The 24,735-nt window shown below is 39.1% G+C and overlaps 1 protein-coding gene across 1 annotated transcript in view; it reads right to left on the bottom strand.

The window, feature by feature from the left end:
- RNF144B (ring finger protein 144B) overlaps nt 1–24,735 on the bottom strand; it is a 69,687-nt gene that overhangs the window by 4,573 nt on the left and 40,379 nt on the right. Inside the window, 3 exon segments of the mRNA XM_007461254.1 lie at nt 1,245–1,389; nt 3,308–3,512; nt 18,848–18,908. Of these exon segments, the coding sequence (XP_007461316.1) occupies nt 1,245–1,389; nt 3,308–3,512; nt 18,848–18,908 (411 nt within the window).

Raw genomic sequence — 24,735 nt, forward strand, 5'->3', positions numbered from 1 at the left:
TTTGCGGTACGCAGGCCTCTCACTGTTGTGGCCTCTCCCGTTGCGGAGCACAGGCTCTGGACGCACAGACTCAGCAGCCATGGCTCACAGGCCCAGCCGCTCCGCGGCATGTGGGATCTTCCTGGACCAGGGCACGAACCCGTGTCCCCTGCATCGGCAGGCAGACTCTCAACCACTGCGCCACCAGGGAAGCCTCACACCACCTTTTAACTGTGAGGTTACAATTAGCCTCAGCACTGGACTGAATGGAGCTGCACCTGAATTTGAGAAGAGACACTTCATGAATATCACGGGAAAATAATTAGACGAGACCCCTTTATGTGGGAAGGGAACTCTGAGAAAGCAGTAACTAACGATCCTGCTGTCACGCCAATGAATGAGATAGTAATTAAGAGATACCATTTATTTGAATGGCTTTTTTCCTTAAATTCAAAAAGAAAAAAAACAATCTAATAGTGGTAGGCAGAATAACTGCTCCTCTAAAGATGTCAATGGCCTATTCCCCATAACTTGTGAATATATTACCTTACATGGCAGAAGGGATTTTGCAAGTGTGATTAAAGACCCTGAGATGGGGGAGATTATCCTGCATTATCCAGATGGGCCCAACCTAATCACACGGATCCTTAAAGGCAGACAAGTTTTCCCAGTTTGTCGGAGGCAATCACTCTGGAAGTTAAGACCATGGAAGAAGGGTCAGAGAGATGTGATGATGCTGCCTTTGAAGATGGAAAAAGGAGCCATAAGCCAAGGAATGCAGGCAGCCTTTAGAAGCTAAAATAGGCGAAGAAATGGATCCTCTCCTAGAGCCACCAGAAAGAATGCAGTCCTGAGGACACCTTGACTTTAATCCAGTGAGATCCATATCAGACTTCCAATGGACAGAACTAATGATAATAAATTTGTGTTGCTTTAAGCCACAAGTCTGTGGTAGTTGGTTACAAAAGCAATATAAAACTACTACACTAATAGTCCTTTACATAATAAAATGAGACCATGCCCCCAAAGCAGGAAATGTCCCTAAAACAAAAGCTTGCCTTTAAAGTTAAGGTGACACACCTAAGGTAATCAAAGAGAGGTATCTAAAGTAGCAGGCTCAGGATGTCTCATTAAGAAAAATAAATTACTTTGGCGAACAAGAACAGGCTCAATATTTTAAAAGGAAAGCCCATCAGATACTGGCTGTCGCACAGACACAGGATAGAGAAGGACCACATGGGGGGACTCTTCCAGGTGGAACTTACGTCCAAGTTCTGGAGGCAGTACCAGCAAAACGTGTGCTTGCAGTTCTTACACATCATCTGAGCACAGCCTTCATTGCGTTCAATATAAACTCGGCACACTGGGCATTGCTTAATGGGGGCTTCTGCCTCCGTCACGAAGAGGGCCCTAGAAACAAAATGAATGAGAAATTATAGGGGAGGGATGGAGAATGCTGCCTGGTTTTTTAAAAAGCAAGGACCGCAAGGTGTGCACTAACCAGAGCTATGGGAAAAGTGGGCTGAATATAATCAATTAATCAGCTAAATATGCTCTTCTAGACTCAACTTTATGGTCATCAACTGAATTCCCAGGGCTCCTATTGGGTAGGGAGTGAACTCTTTTCTATCTGTGCTTGATTCCCCATCCCAGGAGAAGGGTACTGCTAACAATAGGAGAGATGCCGATGATTATTTGTTGTTCAGTTAACTCAAAACAAAGAAGAACCTTAATTTATTTATCTTTGGCTTTGAGTGAATTACATAATTGTATTTCCCACAGCTGACTGAATTCATTGTTTTGCCAAACTAGTCTTTCATTCTCTGAGCACACCCTGTCTGAATAAAAAGTATAAGAAGTCTGCCACACAGTGGAAAAAACTGCTCAGGATCGAACGGGGTGGGGTGGGTAGAGGTCATCTATCTAATGATCTGTGCAAATAAACAAACGGAGGGGATTGGAGGGAGTCAATCATCAATTCTTTCAAATAAATGCCCAATATCATTGAAAAGACCTGCTCCAGATAGATGAATAGGCCAGCAAGGCTCACAGGCTCAAGGGGCGTAGAAAATAAGTACAACAAGCTGAGGTGGAGGGAGGCCTGGGTGAGCCAGAGCACTGAGTTGCATTTTAGCTACTGTTCATCAAAACCACCACCCAGCACGTGGAAACATCAGTTTCACAAAGTGTGCTCAAACCTATGACTGGATTTGGTGCTCATAATAACCCTACACGGCAGGGGGACAGCTACCATTTTCATTCCTCCCCTTTTCTTTTTCAAATAGAGAAACAGACTCATAGAGGCTGAATGACTTGCATGAAGTCACAGATACCAAGTGACAATGTCAGAACTCAATCCATCTCTCCTCTAGGATCTTCACAGTGTCCTGTGATTCCCCGGGGACCTTGCTGCGTGGCAGTGAAAATGTAGCAGGTACCGGCTAAGCGGGCACATGCCTGCCACGTGTGTTAGCTTTTTCTCCTCTTGATGCGTTTGGTCTGCAGTTCAAGCACAGCATCACAGCCAGGTAGCACTTCTGTTCCTGGAGAATGGCTCTCCACACTCCGAGGGTGCTGGGTGATTAAGCCAACTGGACGGTAACACTGGTATTTCTGATCTTGTTGATGCAAAACAGCCATAGCCTCAAGCAAAGCAAGGGATCAAACGCAAAGGTCTCTCACTCTAGGCCCTGCTGCCGCCATAAAAACCCTCCGTCCTGGAAGGTACAGGGTGCATTGCTTCTCATCATAACAAAGTCTCAAACCTCAGCACTGTTTTTTTCAGAGCACAACGTACTGAAAGATAAGCTCTCTTTCTCTAGTACACACGAATTTTAGCAGCGTACTACACTGAATGGCTGTCGTTTCTACTGCTGTGTTCCTTTTGATATGATTGGCACACCTCACAAGCTGGCAGTTGAGTCAGGGAAGAAAATCACTTCTGCACCTCTTCGCAAGCAGGAAGAATGAGGTGTATCAATTGTAGGCGGTCACAGTACCTAAGCAAACGGCTGTGGACAAAAGTCATGACTTCCTACGGAGAACCAAGGGACCACATGCCTCCTACCTAAAAAGAAATCAAAACTCATATAGACTCTAACGCCAGTCGTATCTGGAAGATTCTCTGGGGGTAAATAACTAAAATCCCTTTAGACATGCTTATTTGGTTATTTTTTGTTAATAACTTACCAATTCTGAGACACTTCTCAGGACAGCTCTGCAGGGAAATAACTTACCTTGAAATTTCATCACAATATAACTCCTTCTCCAAGCAACGTATTTCTAAGAACACTAGTGAATAATCCCAAGACGAAGTTTCCTTTCTTACCCATGCTCTGTTGGCAGGACGCTAGGCTGACTGTCTCTGCAGGAGACCTCTGCATGCCAAGCATCCTTGCAGCACGAGCAGAACTTCAGGTGGCAAGAAGGGCACTCCACGAGCACGGGCTGTCCTGGCTCACTTGATGCGACGGGGCATACCGTCTGACAGTCTGCGACAGGACACCACGTTCTGTAGGGGTCCAGGTGAACTTCTAAAGCGTAAAGAAAGAAAATGTGGTGGTCTATCTATCTTTTATTCAAGCCTGAGGCTTTGCTTTCTCTCCTACATTTATTCTTTTATAGGTCGACACTTATGGAAGCTTAGTACAACCAATGGCGATGATTTCTACTATTGGTCTTCACAGTGGATCCAGACCTACAAGGTCACCCAGCCCTGCCACACTTCCCAAAGTACGTACTCATGGAATAGGCCACCATTGCCCTTATGAGCAGATAAGGAGGCTTCTTACTAACCAAAATGCACAACTCTTGGAATATTTCTCACCTTTCAGCATTCAAAACAGGCAAAGAGCTCAAGTCCCTTCTACAATTATTTTGGATACCATCTTGGAGAAAAATTGGACATGAAGAACCAACCAAAAGAAAAAATGTCCACAAAAGATTTTGTCCTTTCAGGCACTGACAAACAGGTAGTGAGGTTTCTTCTGTTGTTTAGAGAGAAATTAAAGAAGCAGCATCAAATAGTTTTAGGACCAAACAGTGTCTGGTGTGGCTCAGCCAAGAAGTCAGATTAGCTGACAATTTGGATATTCTGTTGCCCTGCCAATGTGCTAGTGAGGGACGATTTGTAAAAGACCCGCATGCTCTAAAAACAAAAGGTAGGGACCTTCACAGGCCATAAAAGGATCATACACCACACTGGCTAGATCCATGTGGCATGCAGAAAAGAAGATACGGTTTGGGAGATGTGCAACTGTCTTTCTATGTGAGTGTTTACAAATCTTGTTCAGTTTTCCATTTTCAAGTCAATAACAGACTCCATATTCTTGTCATATAACATAACCTTTAGTGGAAAATATTATGTGGAAAATGATGTTATTAAGAGGTAGAGTAGTCCTTTTTTCTCTGAACCAACGTATTTTGCAAATTTTGAACTGATGAGATTCTAGTTTCAAATCTCTTAAGCCTTGCGATTCTTGGAAATTTCCACGCAAAAAGCAAAAAAAAAAAAAAAACCCCAAAGAATGGTGCAAAAACAAAATGAAGGCATTAAGTATGAGCTTAATTTTAAAGTAATAATTTTACAAATTCAGTACTGGGGGGGGAAAAAGTCTGAAATCTTCCAGGAAACACTGTCTCCAATAATGTTTCATCTAGAAAATGCAACAATTGGACCTATGTTTATTATAGGTTTTCATTCAAAAAGAGCATCCTTAAACATATTTTCTTATCTAATAATTCTGGAGGGCAGGAATTAGAGAATGATGGGCCAAATATAATCAGAAAAGGGAAGCTTATGATTCACAGGTCCTCAGACTCCGAGAGATGAACCCCTCTAAGATACCCAACATTTGGGGACAGGATGATTAAAATGTTAAGGAGACACTGACACACATATGCTCCAAGACCTTGACCTTTGATTTCCACACCACTTATGTTTTCTCCCAAACTCTTTAAACTGCTTTGCAAATACTAAGCCCAAAGAAATGAAGTCTGGCATGTAACTTAGCACTAAGGATTCCCACCTTAAATATCTACTCACCATTCTAAATCACAGGTCTTCTAAAAGTTTGATGATAATGGAGGGAAAGGAAAGGAAAATTAAGAGATATTATAAAATTTATAGCATCCCTACTGATCACCTTAAAAAGATTCAAGTATGCAACCTGTCTTCCTATCTCTAATTAATTAAAATTATTTGGTGGATGTTCTGACTTGTTTCTACCCCCTTATTTCAGGTATCTGGGTGGCACAATAGAAACAGAAACAATAAATAGGGGAGCAATGAAAGATTCTGATGAACTCCTATTAACAAAAGGGCCTTAGTATGCAGTGCAGCTATGACACACAGTCCAATGCAAACACTAGGGAAGAGTCGGAGACAGAAAACAGAGATCGTCTGTAGTTTTCTCCACTATGACAGTACATAAGTGACAACGAAAAGGACTGTGGAAGGAGAGGCAGAAGCGAGACATTACAGGCTTCTACTCATTTCTTTCATTAGAAGTCTTGTTCTGTAGGAATAACCTATAGAGCTTAACAAACACCAAAAGTTACTAGGAGTTACTAGGAGGTGGATGTGACTCTCTTCAGAAATGAAACTGGCTACTCCAGCCAATCCTAGTGTTATCTACCCAATATCTATCCTTAACCCTGTCAACCCTCCTTGCTGAGAAGTCTTATCTATCTCTATAGAGGTGGAATATCCCAGAGGCTTGCTTTCTCCACCTTCCCTGCAGCTAAGGCTTGGGTATGTGACATGAGTCCTGCCAACGGGAGGTCCACCAAGGGGCTGCTGGGACAAGATCTCCTTCCTGATACAGGGGGAGGAATCGTCCTTTGGTCTTTCTGCCTTTGAACACAGCCGTTCAAAGCCGACTGAAAGGCTACTTTCAGTCTGGCATATGAACAACAGACTAATAAAATAATTTTGGAACTAAGCTGTCCCCTGGAAAATCATTCACTTTTTATAACATTGAAATATATTCAAATTTCCCCTTTGTTTCACCTTCTTTTCCAAATATACAGTTCTCATTCTGTGCTTTTCCTTCCCCCTAAAAACCCCCTCCCTTCTCTACCAAGTCGTAGCCTATCCATTCCTAAAGGACCTACTTTCACGTGCTTGTCTTAATTTTTGGAGTCACAGAACATGCATCTTGTTCACTTCTGTTCTCTATTCACTTCGCAAAGATGGTCTTTCTCTCTTCTGACTGTAGGCAAGAGCTATTTCTTATTCTATTTGTGTGCTCCAATATACCTGACACAGTGATGGGATGTTACCTATTGATATAAAGTAGTGATTCCTGGGTTTTTCAAAAGCATAGCCAGACTGCTCTGCAAATAACTGATTTATAATACATACAGTAATAATACCATCTTGAACTGCCTTGCACCAAAATTCTCTTCTGGGACTCTCATCAATAGATGCGCACAGTAAAATCATCCAATATCAGTCCTGGTGTTGAAAGTATGTGATGATCTATATTAGACCATAGATCTCCACCCACCTCAATCAGGGCTCTCTACATCTGCAAAGATGTCAACTTGGCAAAACATGGACTTTTACATATAGCACTTTCAAAACTAAACCTCTTTTATGAAGTGTCACTTATAAGGGCAATGATGAAAAATGTTTCTAACATTAAAATGAATAACAAGTACCCCTTCTAGAATCCTTCATTCACTTCCTATCTCATCTTAATCCTTGGGTGAGCGATCCACATTCTCTGATTCCCATTCCTATCCCCTCATATCCTCCTTAAGTCTTTAAAACGAAGTTTTTACTCCCAACACATTAAATAAACTGCTCGCTGAAAGGTACAACTGACATCCCTCTAGTCACATCCAACAAATGTTTCTCAATCCATCTTTTATCTGATACTCTTCTTGTAACTCTATCTAAGGCACTAGCCTCTCTGTTTTCTTCCCACAATCTTCCTTTCCCCTTTATCATTAATACTGCTTCCGTTGCTCCAACGATGGATGATACCTAAGACTTAGTCCTAGATTTTACTTATTTATAGAGCTCACGCCATGACTAAGCCTCAACTCTCATTTTAATTTGGACTATTCCAAATTTCTTCCTCAGGTCTTACTTCCTGTGATGATAAGACTGAAAATTAGACAAATGTCTATTATTCATTGTTCATTCAACAAATGATCAATTTCAGCTACTTACTGGACGCCCTGTGTATAGAGGCTTTGCTCCTGAGAAATCTCACAGTATGAAAAGGGCAAGAGATGTTTAAATACAATGTAAAAAGTAATAATAATAAGCTATGTAATAACTGACAAAACATCTCACAAGATAACAAAAATAAAACTATTAACAAATATCTGTGAATAGATCTTAGGGGATGGAAGTAAGAAAATTTTTAAAATACAGAAACATTCTTATATACAGAACGTTTTTTATGCTTTTTTTGTCCAAGTATCTACAATTAAAGTTTCCCCTTTTAATCAGCTCTAAAATCAGAAGGTAAAACTAGTCCCTCCTAATCACAGTACAAAGCAGGTGACACATGCTGAGATGAAACACAACAAGATTAAGTTAGAAAGAGCTAAAGCATCACATAAACACAGATTAAAAAAAAAAAAGAAATCCCTGGAATAGCAATTCTGTAGGCAGCCAGAGTTTACAAAGTGTAAAAGTGAAAGAAGTCTCCTTCCAGATATTAGAATAAAGATTCTGCACTTAGAGGAAACACTGAGCAAGGATACTGGCAGTCACCTCCAGAAGTGGGTTCTCGCCAGTTCACAAGAACCCACTGCATCTCTTTCCAACTCCATGTTCAGCGACATCACATTGGCTGCTGGAAATCAGCCACAGTGGAAGTATTTACACCACAGAAATTGGTAAGCACTATAAATCAAAGCCTTCCCCACCCCCCTAAAATCTGTTTACAATACATCATTGAAAGCAAGCCAAACTGAGAGTGAACACATAAATATATAAAACCAACTCCAGCACAGAAAAGTATGGAGCACCGTGTGGGACCGTGAAGGACAGAACTCACACAGCACAAAAAGAAGTCAAAACTATAATAGAAGGGATGGTTCTTTCAAACAGATTTGCTGATCAACTCTTCCCACTTCCTGAACATCCTATATACAGACAGGTATTTATCCCGGAAGTCACATTCACAAATGTCTACATCTTCTTCTACAGAGTACTTAGTATTTGGTTATATATTCTAGTTTACTATTCATTAACTGCTTCTTGCATATCTGTCTGGGTTCTTCAACTCCAGGGAGAGCTACCCTAGAGGACAGGCTTAGGTTCCACTTAGAAGCACAGCACATCACAAGAAGCTGTTTCTGGGTCTCCCTAGCAGGCTTCCAAGCCCCCTCACTAGGCCAATCAGCACCATCAGATGGGATGCATTCAGTATATTCCCCTCCATCCCAGCGGATCAAAAAATTTCCTTTTATAAATGCAGGGAGCTTGGGGAGAAAATGAAGACCAGATATCTACTAATTTAAACCAATGACTTCTCTCAAACGGGGCCCCCTTCTCCCATCAGCCTCCCTTTTAAATAATTTCGATAAAAAGAAAGCCCTGCTATTTAGAATCACATGATTAAAGCCTGGAGAAACGTCTGTCTATCCATACAGGAGGTACCCACAGTAGCAATACAATATCTTTCGTTTATGGAACGTATGTTTTGGGGCACAGATTTTTTTTTGTTTTACACAGGTACTTGAGCGTGTCCTACTACTTTTAAATACTGCTCTGCTTATGTAAAAGATACTTGCCAAAAAAGGTGTGTTATTATTGCCTTCTTGATAAACCCTCAAAGGCAGAGTAAATGACTATTCTGGTGGGTAGGAGGGTAGGGGATGGGGTGGGGGCAATCTAGCCAAATTCATTAAAGTCCTCTCAGTTTATATTTCTATGATAAAGTAAGGAGCAAGCTAAGTTAGCAAGGAGTTAGGGAATGAGCATTCCAAGGAGTAGTGACTCCATTTCTCTTACTGGATGTACAGACGGGACCGCAGAGATTTCTCCCTTATAGTCAAACAGCCACATGCTGCAGAAATTCATGACGGACATTTCTGAATGAGAAGAAAAAGTACATTGGTGTTTCTGGGCCTGAAGACACGAAGAATACTTAATTTTTTTTTCTCTCTGCCTTCTCTATTTTTGATTCATGACAGAGACCGCACACTTTCTACTCTTTCATCTGGGTGACTACAGTATTAATTTGGTTAGAATTGGGAAAGATAAGCCTTTGGGACTGTTCCATTTGTAAGAACCAGATGATACTGAGCAAACACCACTTCTGTTTTTGAGGGTTTTTTATAGCTGTGCATTTTTTAAAATCACATTTAAGTCTATAAGTGAGAACTGTGAATAAGTAGCCAACCTACACATGGTTTTTGGTCTGAAAGATTTCCAGCTTTTATCCAAATAATGCAAAAGAAGGGATTTACACATGTAATAAGGCAGTCCAGTCTTACAAGGAGCTAAGTAAGCAGAGGGGAGAATCACAGGAAATAATCTGGGGATAGTCATCAAGGGTCTGACCGCAGATTATGATGATAAGGCCTAAACGTGATGAGAAGCCATTGGAGGAGGAGGCCATTTTGATCAGGGGAGTGCTGCGATATGACTTCCACTTTTAGAAGATTATTCTGGCTACTGTAGGAAAAACAGGCGGTAGCAGAACAAAGTGGCAGCACAGAGATCTAGTAAGAGGCTATTGTAGTTATCTAATCCAAGATGATACATCTAATCCAAGATGATATACGTTAGAAGTGGAAGTACAAAAATGTGGAGCATAGTTTGAAGATGAAACTGTCAAGATTTCCTGGTAGAGATGCAGTTGGATGTAGTCATCCAGTTGACAACTACTGACCTAGACACGTACCTGGAACACAGTATTCATTGAGTAAATGAGTGAAGCAACGTAACAGAAGTGTAAGAAATAGTATCTGTAGGGCTCCCCTGGTGGCACAGTGGTTGAGAGTCCGCCTGCCGATGCAGGGGACGCGGGTTCGTGCCCCGGTCCGGGAAGATCCCACATGCCGCGGAGCGGCTGGGCCCGTGAGCCATGGCCGCTGAGCCTGCGCGTCTGGAGCCTGTGATCCGCAACGGGAGAGGCCACAACAGTGAGAGGCCCGCGTACCGCAAAAAAAAAAAAAAAAGTATATGTAGATCAATTCCCTATGGTAATAAAAGATAATGAAAGCATCTATGGCAAGGTTCTATATTGTTCAGCCCTGCGTCTAGATATTTTCAGAGAACAGACACAACTCTTCAGAGAGATATTTGTATAGGGCATCTTGGAGTCTCTTGGAGAAGAGCTTCCCACAACAGAACAGGGATCTAGACATACAATTCTGGCCAGGTTACACTGAAAAGGGATCTGAATACAATATGGCATCTGTCCTTCACATTATCCTTCAGCCTGGCTCCCAGAAAAGCAGCTACAAGTAAAAGTCAAAAGAAGCTAAAAGAGTTGTCTTGCTTTTTTAAAATTATTAACATTCCAATGTGCCATTAAGAGCACCATTTTGCTTCATACACCTTAGATAACAGAGTATACCACAAGCGGGGCCTAGAAGCCAGAGTTGAAGAAAAGGTGAAAAAAGCTGAAGAGCCATCAGAAATTGGCAGCCCTGGCAGCTAACAGGACTTCCCAGAAGCCAAGCCGAAAAGGAACATATTAATGGATACCAGGTGGTAGCCAAATCGCTATCACATGAGCAAGAGCTGTCTTCTCCACACCAATCATCTGAGAGGAGTTTGAAGGGAAGGAGAGCCCCTGGGGTTGAATGAAGGACTTTCTAAAACACTTTTTATTACTGTTACAGTGAATTCAATTCTACCTCCTGGCTTTGGGCTCAGGAAACACAGTTATTATGTAGATAAACAAAATGCACATTATCCAAAACATTTAAGGTTCAGTTTCTTCCTCCTCCCAATTTCTATTCCAAAGATGGAAAAAAAAAAAAAAGAACTGATGCATATTCAAATAATTTCTTCTGTATCAGCAGTGATGAAAGCTTTCTGCAGCTTTGAGATGGGGCAAAGCTCAGAAACCTAGAAAAAGAGAACAGTACCCTCAACACTTTAATAGGGACATGATTGAAAAGTGATTAATTGTAACATACTTACATCAGAGACAGACAAAGTTACAGACTTGAACTGGAATTTACTTATGAAAATTAGAATTGATTACTGAAGTAAAGCCCCATGACTATTTGATCTTCGGATTCTGCTTCTTCATGTAAATTACATAAGGCAGGAAATGCTATTTAAAACTATTTTCTACTTCTATACTCTGACAATTATTAGGACGTAGACACATTCCAAGAAAATAAAACTGTCACGAAACCTACAGACCTCTTCTGACCCCGATAACTGTTTTCAGCTTTCAAAAACTAAACTCCAGACCCTTGGTTTTCCCACCTGGAACTAGATATGTGAAGCTTACTTTTTATTTGGCTAGATATATTCTCAGCTAACACAAGTTGTTTTTCTGCCATCTTCTACCATTGTGAGGCTGTACCAAAAAAGACATCGGGAGGCATGTTTATTATTGTGGGAAATGCTATGCACTCAAGCTAATTTAATTATCAGCTGAGCTAAATCAAACTGTTTTAACTTTTACGACCCAGTGCATTTTTAATTATGCCAAAATTAAGTTGCTTTCTACTATCTCAAAGAACAAAGGTCTTCTGCAGATAGTTAAAATGCAATTAAACTAAACTGATTGGAATTAACATCTGCTACAGTAAATATACCCAAACAGAGGTGGCCATCAGCAGAGGGGTTGCTCTCAAGATAGTTGATGAGAACCACAGCATTTCAAACTTGGAAACAACTTTTGAGGTTATCTAGTCTAACACTGTTATATTGAGACCAAAAGAAGTTAGGAGTCTGCATAACACATGGTTAGTGAATATGTGACGGGATCAGGCCTTTTTACTCCTAGAATACCATTATTTATGTAAGAACATAATCATGTTATTAAATAGATTTCAATCCCCCCATCACCATGGGAATCTTTTCTCTTTGAAGGAGCAACTCTGAATGCTCCATCTCAGCAAGTCACAATCTCCTTGGAGGTGTTCAGAGAAGGCGGATTGATGCTTTGAGTAAGAATATACTGTATGAAGGAAACTGATATGATAGGGGGGGTAAGGAATTTGCCTTGATTATCAAATTTCTATACAACTCTCTAGAATCTAGGACAATAAGGAAGGAAACACACTGAAAAAGATTTGAATTAAGATGAAAAGAAAACAGAGTGATATTATTGTGCACTCACTCCAAGACATGATCTGGGTTCTGGAAGATTCTTTCCTAGTTTAGTTTAGAAAACTGGGGACAAGATTTGGGGGTGGTAGTGATGAATAACAACAAGAAGAATAACAATAATGGCATAATAATTTATTGAATGCACACTGTGACATACACAATATTAACTCATTTATTCTCTACAGCAGGTCTGGGACCATCATTCCATTACTATCCCCATTTTATAGATGAGGAAATGGACTTGCAGAGAGGAAGAGGAAAACACTTATGAACACTGTGCCTCTTATTCAGATCCTTTAGAATCTCACCCAACTTGCTAATAAATGTCTTTTCTTGCAGACACTTCAGTTTTTCAGAGGAGAGCTGTGACATCTAGAGGGTGCTGTGTTAGGTTTAAAACTGATCAACAAAAAAGAATGGGATGGTAAAGTTGAGGAAGTGTGAAGCCAAGGAGAAAGTGTTACCATCTGAAAGCACAGAATAGCTTGGGAAGGAAACCCTAGACTTAGTCATACACTTACCACAAAACACCAGAAAATCAGGCTTGAAAAGAAAACACACACACACAGATGATAAGAATGAGCTTGTGATCAGAAACTATGAAAAGGAAGGTGACTAATGAGAGATAGGAGGTGTTAAAAAATAAGACTGAACTCATGATAAAGTCATTTAGTATCACTCAGTCTTAAAAAGTAAAAACACTAAAAGAAACCAAATAGCTACACAGGGAGCTCTGGTGAGATAAGGCCTTAATAATTAGATAGAAATGATGGAGTGGGAGCATCTCACCAAGGACAAATGCAACAGCAAGATGAAATTTGAAGAGCCGTCTCATAAATGTTAAGGCTCAAAATGAAAGGAGGCTTTTGTAGGGACTTACCTGGTGGCACAGTGGTTAAGAATCCGCCTGCCAATGCAGGGGACATGGGTTCGAGCCCTGGTCCGGGAAGATCCCACATGCCACGGAGCAACTAAGCCCGTGCGCCACAACTACTGAGCCTGTGCTCTAGAGCCCATGAACCACAACTACTGAGCCCACGTGCCACAACTACAGAGCCCACGCACCTAGAGCTCATGCTCTACAGCAAGAGAAGCCACTGCAGTGAGAAGCCCACACACCAGAATGAAGAGTAGCCCCCCTTGCCCACACACAGCAGCGAAGACCCAACGCAGTCAAAAATTAATTAATTAATTAATTTTTAAAAAAAAAAAGAAAGGAGGCTTTCTGTGAAAAATGCTGAGAACAAAAGAGCTTTCAAAGAAAAATGGAACCATAGCTTGAAGCCACATCTGGAACTGCACCTGGCACACACAGATACTCAGTACATAAATAAGTACATATTGAATACATGAATGAATACAGTAGGATTAACGGATGATAACAGGAAAATAAAGCCCTATTGTATTCACTTTTTTTATGAAGGAGAACAATAATGGCATTTAAACCCTTTGTAAGAGTCTCTAACCACTTAGTAACTATACAAATATCCAAGAACAGACACATTCACCCACCAAGGAACTGAAGCAACTTGCAGTTACAGTAAGTAAAAAGGATCACGAAAATTAGGAAAAAAACTCTTAAGGACTAGAGATGCATAATCTTAACCCAGCTTTCCAAAAAACTAATTTGAAAAAGTAGGTTCTGGAAACAAGAGACAAACAAAATTCTAGCCTTTATAATCAGACATGTGCTTTGAGAACCAGAAGAAAGTAAAGCAATAATCACTAACACATGCCAAACTCAGTACTCCCTTTTCTTTGTTAACACTGGAAGACAGACACAGAAAACCCACAAACACAGCAGTAGCCAATGGAAAAATCACAGATGGATGAAAAGTGGATATTCACAGAATCCACAGAATCAATGCCAAGTTGACACTTCTCTGCTTTGTGTAAACAGGGTGGTGATTTGGGACCATTTCTGTTCAAAAGATTTTCCCCACAAAGATGCAGATGAAAACAAAGACACAGAAGACAAGCTAATCATATATGTAACATAATGTAGAAGAAAACTAAAACACTGGATGACAAACTAAAAACTAAAAAAGAACTTGGTAGGCAATTAGAATTGGACAAAACTAATGATAATTTTTCTTACTAAGACATAGAGCTGCCACTAATCTGATTCTACATTTTTTTCAGAGTAAAAACAATCTCTCCAATTCTGAGTCCAGCCAATGAGTTTTAGCTTCCACCAGTTAGTCATTTAACCCATTCATAATATTAGTATTTAATACATCTCGAGATCCCCTCTTAAAGAGTTCCACATAAAATATTTTCATGACATAGACCTCAAAGTCACCTAGCTGGTAAGTGTTGAGTTAGAGGTGAATATGAAGTCTATTATGTAAAACGGAGGTATACAATTTAGATAAAGATTATTCCTATCAAGTAAACTGCATTTAGTTAATTCTTACTTGGAATTAAGAATTATTCTTACTTGGAATGTTATTAAACTTATTGTTACTTGGAATGTTTATTTTCTAATAATAATTATTTATAATGGATGCTGAGGAAGAATTACATGAGTACAAATTGCCTTCCCAAATCACCTAAGATCAAAATGTCTCTGGGTCTCAGTTTCCTTTTTTATAAAATGAGGAAGTTGAACCAAATCGTCATCAGATTTAACAAATTTCCAAATTTAAAATACTTCCATACGGGACTACCCTGGTGGTGCAGTGGTTAAGAATCCGCCTGCCAATGCAGGGGACATGGGTTCGAGCCCTGGTCCAGGAAGATCCCACATGCCACGGGGCAACTAAGCGCATGTGCTCTAGAGTCAGCGAGCCACAGCGACTGAGCCCACGCGCCACAACTACTGATGCCTGTGCACTCTAGGGCCCACGTGCCGTGCCTAGAGCACACATGCTGCAACTACTGAAGCCTGCACGCCTTGAGCCCGTGCTCTGCAACAAGAGAAGCTACTGCAATGAGAAGCCTGTGCACCACAACAAAGAGTAGCCTCCACTCGCTGCAACTAGAGAAAGCCCAAATGCAGCAACAAAGAACCAATGCAGCCAAAAAAATCTTTTTAAATAAAAAATAAATAAATAAAATACTTCCATCCTTTACAATAGTATAAATGTCTAATTAAATTACAGAGTTTTACAGTTTGGCAGTTCCTCAAAAACTAAACATAGAATTGCCATATGACCCAGCAATTCCACTGCTAGCTACGTACCCAAAAGAATTGAAAGTAGGGATTGTACCCCGATGTTCACTGTAGCATTATTTGCAACAGCCAAAAGGTGGAAACAAGCCAAGTGTCCATCAACAGATGAATGGATAAACAAAATGTGGTATACGTACACAATGGGATATTATTTAGCCATAAAAAGAAGTTCTGACACATGCTACAACGTGGATGAACCTTCAAAACATTATACTAAGTGAAATAAGCCAGACACAAAAGGAAAATACTGTATGATTCCACTTATATGAACTGTCTAGACTGCAAATTCACAGGACAGAAAGTAGATTAGAGGTTATCAGGGGCTGGGAGAAGAGGGGAATGGAAAATTATTGTTTAATTGTTAGAGGGTTTCTGCTTGGGGTGATAAAAGTTTAGCAAGTGGATGGTGGTGATGGCTGCACAACATTGTGAATGTTCTTAATGCCACTGAATTGTCCACCTAAGATGGTGAAGTGGTAAATTTTATGTTGTATTTATTTTACAATAAAAAATAAAAAATTATAGAATTCAAAAAATTTTATAGATGAGGAAGCTTGGACACACCTATGTGGTCCTAGGCAAGTCTCAATCTCTCCAATTTTCAGTTTCTTCATCTATAAAATATGAATAATAAAATCAGTTGTCAATTCATGGCATCTGTATGGGGCATCTACCCAGAATTTGCAAGAAAAAATAAATTCCATGTATGAGTAAAACGATTTGATCTATAATGCATCAGAGATATGGAAGACCACCTATAAAAAAAGACTGACTCCAAAACCTGCTTAACTTGTAACCAGACTGAATATATTATCACATCTAATGAAGAAATAAGACAGTCAGAAGTAGGGTTGAAAACAAGAACCTCGAAAAGTCCAAGTCACAAGGCAAAGTGTGGTAGCATCTATCCAAGCACTATCTGGGGCAGAGTAAGTCCTGGCCAATAATCTTCCATGTGCACCTTGCATATGACAAGGCTATTCCTATTGTAAAGATGGATATGGCACTTACCTGCATATTACTAAGCGAAAGAAGCCAATCTGTGAAGGCTACATACTGTTTGATTGCAATTATATAACATTCTGGAAAGGGAAAAATTATGAAGACAGTAAAAAGATCAGTGGTTGCCAGGGGTTAAGGGGGAGGAAGGGACAAACAGGCAGAGCACAGAGGATTTTCAGGGCAGTGAAACTACTCTGTATGATACTGTATTGGTAGATACGTACCATCATAAATTTTTCCAAACTCACTGAATGTACAATACCACAAAAAATGGATGTGGCCAATTAATTTCAAGTGTTCTAATCCCACTGACAACAAGACAATCATAACATCTATTTCAATATGAGGATATCTCCTAGAGAATGTTATGATTATCTCATCTTAGAAAAAAGGGAATAGAAGCAGAACAGTGAATACACTTTAAGTTATTAGCATTTTTATTACCAACAACCTAATATTTTGAACACTGAGACACAGGAAGTACTCAAGGAAGTGTTTTATATGTATTAATTCATTTAATCCTCATCTGAACCCCGTGGTATAGGGACTATTAATATCCACATTTTACAGGTGAAAAATTGAGGTACAGAAATTAAGGTCACACAGCTAGTAAGGGGTGGAGCCTGCATTCCCACACAGGCTCTTAGCCACTATTTTGAGAATACGCTAAAAATTTATATTCATCAGTGAGAACCAACTCACAGAAAGTTTTAATTCCTGATACTATTAGAATCTGTCTAATTAATTGCAAAAGACATTTTAATAAACTGTTTGTAAACAATGAGGAATAAGGCCTGCTACTGACAAGATGGGGCAATGGGTGGGTGGGGAGGAGGTCGATGGTCTGGAGGAGAGATGTATCTGGGGCAAGGGAACCCTATAAACGGGCTGAGCCCTGGTTACTGAGTGGGACTGGTGAAATTGACAGGTCTCACTATTTAAGAAGTCTGAAAATCCAGCCTAACTCCTTTGACTTTCTCCAGGTAAGAGCCCTCAAATCATGGCACTGCTACCAGCCACATCCATCCACGGGGTTAATGCCTATGTTCCAGCAGTAATTTATTTTTATAATGGAGGATATTGGGATAAAGTGGGAAAATGGCAGGGCAGATGTTTGATACCGTTCATCAGCATCTGATATTATAATGCTCAACCTAATCAGCCCACGTGGATGGATTAGGGAGGGCCAATATAAACTACCCCATCATTAATTCCTCTAGTTAGCTCAGAATCTACACAGGACAGTGTAGATGGCATATCAGGCTATGTCTTCATCCATTAAACCTAAAATTCATTTGACTCTTCTGGTTCTGATTCTATGTTCGACAACATCCTTTTTGCATCTTCCTATAGGGCAAAAATGTAATTCAAGTAATGTAGTCCAAGAATTTTTAAATAAATTTCATATATCAGTCTTATAAATTTAGTTAAATGACATACCCATGAGAGATGAATCTGCTTTTGGCTTGCTGAAAAAAAATAAGCCTATGAGACTGAACCAAACTTTGGTCAAAGGTAGTGAATGCCATCCTGCGATTCTCCTGCGAATATTCCTATTCTTACCCTCTTTATGCTCCACATGCTCTTTTTTATTTTTTCATGTAAGAATTATCTGTCAGGGTAATTGCAAAAATTAAATGAGATAAATTGTTTACCAAATTTACTAGCACATTAAAAAAAAATGTTCATTTCTTCCCCTACCCTCTTACCTCTAGACTTTATTAATCCAGATTTAAAAGGTAGCAATCAGAAAACTGTACATTCATGCTAGATTAGAGTTGATTTTATATACTCAACGAGGCCTATGAGTTCCAGGGGAAACAATTTTCTTCTACTTCTCAGATATGGAAAAGTACACCAAAAAATAATTCCTACAGATAAAAAGGCAGTACAAATAGAAAAGCTATGTAAATTACCCCAAGTCTAAAGTCAGAAAGAAAATTAGTCCAATACATTGGAAATAGCATTAGAATGATTACTCAGCCATCACTCTGACTGAACAAGAACAAACTGTGACTATTACAGTGAGCAGTGAAAATGTTTGGATGGATGAATGTTTTGAAGTGATCTTCAAGAGCATGGAAGTTGGTGGTAAAACCCATCTTGAGGGTCACTTTCTTTGTCTACTGTTATTGTGAAACTACCCAACTTTTGCAGAACTTCTCTCACGTGAGCCCAATTAAAAATACAAAACAACCAACATAAGGAAAGTTCTGTTTCCTGCCAGTCTGCATTTTTTTTTTCCTGGCTGTGGCTGAGAAAGTTGAAATTTTATGTTGCAATTACCGTTTGTCTTTTTCTGAGTACGCTGGTGGCTTTTCTGATAGCTCACAGCTGCCTTAATCTTCCACACAGGTTAGGGTTAAGAGGTCACATGTAAAACCACATTCACCATCAGGATAAAAAGAAGACTGTTTACATACCTCGTTCAGATTTTAACCGCTGATAAAGCTGAAACTGATCCACAGATACCAAACAGGCAATCTGAAAGCAGAGACATTTAAAAGGTGAGATTTCAGTCATCACAGAGCCCTGAGTTACCATTCTTATTATGATCCCTTTTTCTTGTTTGGCTTACTGTATCCTCTCTATACCAGCTGTCCACAAACTTCTTTTTCCTTATACTGTTCATGCAGTAACAGAAGCAGCAATTCCCAAATCATCCCCAGTCCTCTGCCATGGCTAGGATTCGCTGCTCAAGGCATCAGTTACAGAACTCAGTGATCACCTCCTGTTCTTTTATCAGTATCTAACAAGACCAGACAACCAAATTTTTGGACTTCCCAAGTTATCTGGGCACGTATACAAATGATGCTCCTCTTCTCAGACATTTTTATTTTTGTTTTTTATTTATTTTTTTGCGGTACGCGGGCCTCTCACTGTTGTGGCCTCTCCCGTTGCGGAGCACAGGCTCCGGACACACAGGCTCAGCGGCCATGGCTCATGGGCCCAGCCGCTCCGCCGCATGTGGGATCTTCCCGGACCGAGGCACGAGCCCGTGTCCCCTGCATTGGCAGGCGGACTCTCAACCACTGCGCCAACAGGGAAGCCCTTAAGACATTTTAAAAAGATTACAGTTCTACTGGGCATCATTCTTTAAACAAAGCCTGAAGATTCAAGTGTAGGGAGTAGCTAGGGTGACTAATAACAAAAAAAGATTATAGTTCTAATCTAAGAACTAAGACTAAGGTAAGAAAAGCTAAGACTAAGATCAGGTAGATACTGTCTCAGGAATAATGAGAACTTCATTAATCACCTAGGAAAGAGTACTTTCTAAGCAACAGAAAAATCATTTCTTCTGACGAAAATCACCTCACAGGGCCTTTGGTGATCATTCATTGCCATCCATGCCCTGGTAGAAAAGAAATGTCTGAGATATTTCTTGTGGCTAGACTCCCACTTCCATTTCAGATGCCACTAGGAAAAAACAGTGATTCACATCTAACTAAATGACATTTCAGATTAATCATTTTTAAACTGCCTTTCAAAGGCAGATGCAGGAAAAGCTAACTGCTCTTAAACTGGCATTCTAAAAATAATAATTCCACTGACGTCAACATATAAATATATTAACATTGCTTAAAAGACTTATAACAGAAAATCAAAGGACTTTAGATTAGGTTTTCAGACATTCGGCAAGTCGATAAAGGACACAGTCTTAGCCTTGGCAATTCCAGCTGTAAAACATGACATATTTTTGGTATAAAATATATCTAGATGAAAGTTCTTGCAACTAATGGAAGGAAGTCTGCTTTGAGAAAACCCTTAAAAATGAGGCATCTAAAATGTTATTTAACAAATATATTTTAAAAGGGAATGAAAACCTAATTCTCCCCCTCAGAAAAAAATTCAACTTGTTTATTTTGCAAATGAATTAAACTAAGTTAGCTAAAATGTATGAAGAACCACAAAACGGGCAAGTTCAGTCTTCTATGTGCCAAGTAAAATCTCCTAAAATGTAAATTTAGTTATAACATTTTTTCCAGTTGGGGGGAGAATGATGCATTTTCATCTGCCACCTTAAATAAAAGCTCCTTAGCAATCACTGGAAAAAAAAATCATGGTTAATTTTACGTGATGTGTATTTTACCATAATTTTTTTAAAAGTATGGTTAGGCTTTTCTCATACTGAAAGCCAGTTTTGTTTCATCTGTTATAATACTATCTGGACAACTTTCCTGAAAGACAAAGATGTCTCAAATAAAATGCAGAGTTGGAGACAGAAGGTACAGGCTCGTGAAGATATCGGAGGCATTAAGAATCAGAGTATAATTCTTGACTTAGTCACTGATTCACTGCAGGTGGAGGACAAATACTCTAATACGACATTAACTTTTGGGCCAATGGTACTTGGGGAATGATGTCATCTGGGCCTGAGAGACCTCAGTGATATTCTAGAAATCTATTTTTAACAACACGCCCCCCCCAAAAGAAGCTACTTGAGGTCTTTGATTCTATGGGACAGTCTTGTACTCTAACTGCCACCACCTAAAATAGTTTCTGGACTGATGAAGACCTTCTTCAAACCCCTGAAAGGCAACCCCTAAAAATTATGATTTTTTTTCAATGGCAAGCAATTTATATAACAGCTAAGTCCAACGGAGTTGATGGAAGACAAAGCAAACAGGAGATATTTTAGACACAGATGAAATTCTAATGACAAAAATGACAGAAATTAATGCAGTAAAAAGTCAACAATGATAGTGATGGAAGTTAATTGTAAATTAGAAAGATAAATTTTATCCGAGGACACATTACTGCCAACAGGGAAGTCAGAGGTCTCTAACTTTTTGTCTCTTACTCTACCTTGTATCTCCTATTTATTATTTTATAGCTCAAAGGTTTGTATGGAATTAGGTCTTAATATGGTATATCAATTTTTCTATTGAAATGTGTGATGAAAAAAGTTAGTTCCATCACTTCTCTCTCACACAAAAAGTTAGTTCCATCACACTCACTGTTTGATCCTTTTGGAATAAAGTTAACACAAAACACACCAGTCTATTCTCCAGCCCCTACCTCCTGGACTTCTTTTCCATATACTCATTGAGAGTCTATTACGGGCAAAGCATTGGCTGGAAGCTTGGGATACAAAAGAGGAAGGAGATACCAAAGCTGCCTTCAAGAAACTTAAGTTACTCAGGAGGCAATATGTACACATAAGTTTAGAAAAAGATCTATTCCTTGATCTTATCATTTTTTTAGATTTCATAGATTAGAGGTAATTTTCTGAAATATTTTTATATACTTTGACTTTAGATGAGAGAAAGCTGAACCCAGTTAAAAAAAAAAAAAAAAAAAAAAAGTTGATCCAGAGTATTAAATTCCTGGTTCTGTTGCTATTTGGAGCTAAGTCACTATTGCTCAAGGTCTTTACAATTATAAAATTGAAATAAATGTGTTAGGATGATTACTGAAGGTTCAATCAGGCCACAGGTTAAGGGGCTACTGCTTAGAAAAAAGAAACAAATCAAAAGGACACTAAGATTGATCGCAAAACTGAAAATCCTAGAGAATAATAAAAGAGATTATATATAATGAGGTGTCTTATGTATTCAATTATCCTCTTCCTGCCAACAAACAAATTCCAAATCATTCAAAACCACACCAAGACATTTCTTTTAAACCTTTTTATTTTGAAATAATTTTAGACTTACAAAGAGTTGCAAAAAATTGTATAAAGTTCCTAAATGCCATTCCCCCAACTTCTAATGGGAACACCTTACATAACCATAGTTAATTATTAAAATAATAAAATTTACATTGATACAAAATAATTAATCTGTAGTCCATATTCAAACTTCACAAACTGTCCCACTAATGTCTTTTTTTTTCAGTCCAAGATCCAATTCAGGATACCACACTGCATTTAGTTGCCACGTCTCCTTAGCCTTCTCCAGTCTATGGAAGTTCCTCAGTCTGTTTTTGGCTCTTATGACCTTGACATGTTTGAAGAGTCCAGGCCACTTATTTTGTACAATGTTCTCCAATGTGGGTTTGTCTGATGCCTTCTCATGGTTAGGCTGAGGCTGTGCATTTTTAGCAAAAATGGGCAGAAGACCTAAATAGACATTTCTCCAAAGAAGATATACAGACTGCCAACAAACACATGAAAGAATGCTCAACATCATTAATCATTAGAGAAATGCAAATCAAAACTACAATGAGATATCATCTCACACCAGTCAGAATGGCCATCATCAAAAAATCTAGAAACAATAAATGCTGGAGAGGGTGTGGAGAAAAGGGAACACTCTTGCACTGCTGGTGGGAATGTGAATTGGTTCAGCCACTATGGAGAACAGTATGGAGGTTCCTTAAAAAACTACAAATAGAACTACCATATGACCCAGCAATCCCACTACTAGGTATATACCCTGAGGAAACCAGAATTCAGAAAGAGTCATGTACCAAAATGTTCATTGCAGCTCTATTTACAATAGCCCGGAGATGGAAACAACCTAAGTGCCCGTCGTCGGATGAATGGATAAAGAAGATGTGGCACATATATACAATGGAATATTACTCAGCCATAAAAAGAAACGAAATTGAGCTATTTGTAATGAGGTGGATAGATCTAGAGTCTGTCATACAGAGTGAAGTAAGTCAGAAAGAGAAGGACAAATACCGTATGCTAACACATATATATGGAATTTAAGAAAAAAAAATGTTATGAAGAACCTAGGGGTAAAACAGGAATAAAGACAGAGACCTACTGGAGAACAGACTTGAGGATATGGGGAGGGGGAAGGGTGAGGTGTGTTAGGGCGAGAGAGAGACATGGACATATATATACTAACAAACGTAAGGTAGATAGCCAGTGGGAAGCAGCCGCATGGCACAGGGAAACCGGCTCGGTTCTTTGTGGCTGTCTGGAGGGGTGGGATAGGGAGGGTGGGAGGGAGGGAGACAAAGAGGGAAGAGATATGGGAACATATATATATGTATAACTGACTCACTCTGTTATAAAGCAGAAACTAACACACCATTGTAAAGCAATTATACCCCAATAAAGATGTTAAAAAAAAAAGAAAAGAAAAAAGAAAAGGTAAAACCAAAAAACATAAGAATGTTTTAAACATCATGAAAATAATAATAATGATAAATAATAATAATAGTAAAGAGCCTAGAAAGACATAGAGATGGAGATGAAATGAGGCTCAGAAACAGGGAAAGAATCATGTCTAAATCAGAAGTAGTTTCCAGAGAAAAGAACAGAGAATGGGGGAGAAAAACATACAAAAAGAACATCTGAGAAATTCCCAGTATTCATGAAAGACAAAAATTTACAAATTCAGAGAGCCTAACAAATTGGAGTCAAGATAAATAATAAATCCACACTTTGATACATAATAGTGAGACAAAAGAGCACAGAGTCAAAAAATTATCAAAAGCAACTGGAAACCACTGAATAAAGTTTACAATTTTTATAACACTTTAGATGCATGATATTAAAGATTTACATTTAGTACTATATAAAGTCACTGAAATAAATCCTTTCTCTGTTATGTTACCAAAAATAAATAAATAAATAGAAGCAACTGGAAGGAAAAGAGAGATTATCTAGAAAGGGATATCATTTAGTCAGACACCAGACAAATCAATGACAACAACAACAAAAAAAGGGGGAAAATATGGTCAATTTCCTGAGAAGAAATATTTATCAATTTATGATTTGTAAAACATCAAACTGTATTTCAACAATAAAGATGAGATAAAGGTATCTCCAAAAATATTTTTAAAAAAATAAGAGCTTACCACCAAGAGTTTCTCATGATGCAACTTGTAAAAATATCAAGAGGAAGAGAAATTATAGTCTAAGGAAGGTCTACAGCTCAAGAAAATGATCAAGAATGAGTAAATTGATACTGATGTATAAAATACTACTAATGAAATTTACCAATTTTGGAATTAACATTTGTGAAATTAAAACCTTGATTAGTAATATCTAAGATTGGACTTCCCTGGTGGCGCAGTGGTTAAGAATCCTCCTGCTAATGCAGGGGACACAGGTTCGAGCCCTGTTCCAGGAAGATCCCACATGCCACAGAGCAACTAAGCCTGTGTGCCACAACTATTGAGCCTGTGCTCTACAGCCCACAAGCCACAACTACTGAGCCCAGGTGCTGCAACTACTGAGGCCTGCGTGCCTGGAGCCTGTGCTCCACAACGAGAGAAGCCACGGCAATGAGAAGTCCATGCACCTCAATGAAGAGTAGCCCCTGCTTGCCACAACTAGAGGAAGCCCGTGCACAGCAACAAAGACCCAATACAGCCAAAAAATAAATTAATTAATAAGTTAAAAAATATA

The sequence above is a fragment of the Lipotes vexillifer genome, unplaced genomic scaffold (assembly GCF_000442215.2).
Source record: "Lipotes vexillifer unplaced genomic scaffold, Lipotes_vexillifer_v1.1 scaffold863, whole genome shotgun sequence".
Classification (NCBI taxonomy): domain Eukaryota; kingdom Metazoa; phylum Chordata; class Mammalia; order Artiodactyla; family Lipotidae; genus Lipotes; species Lipotes vexillifer.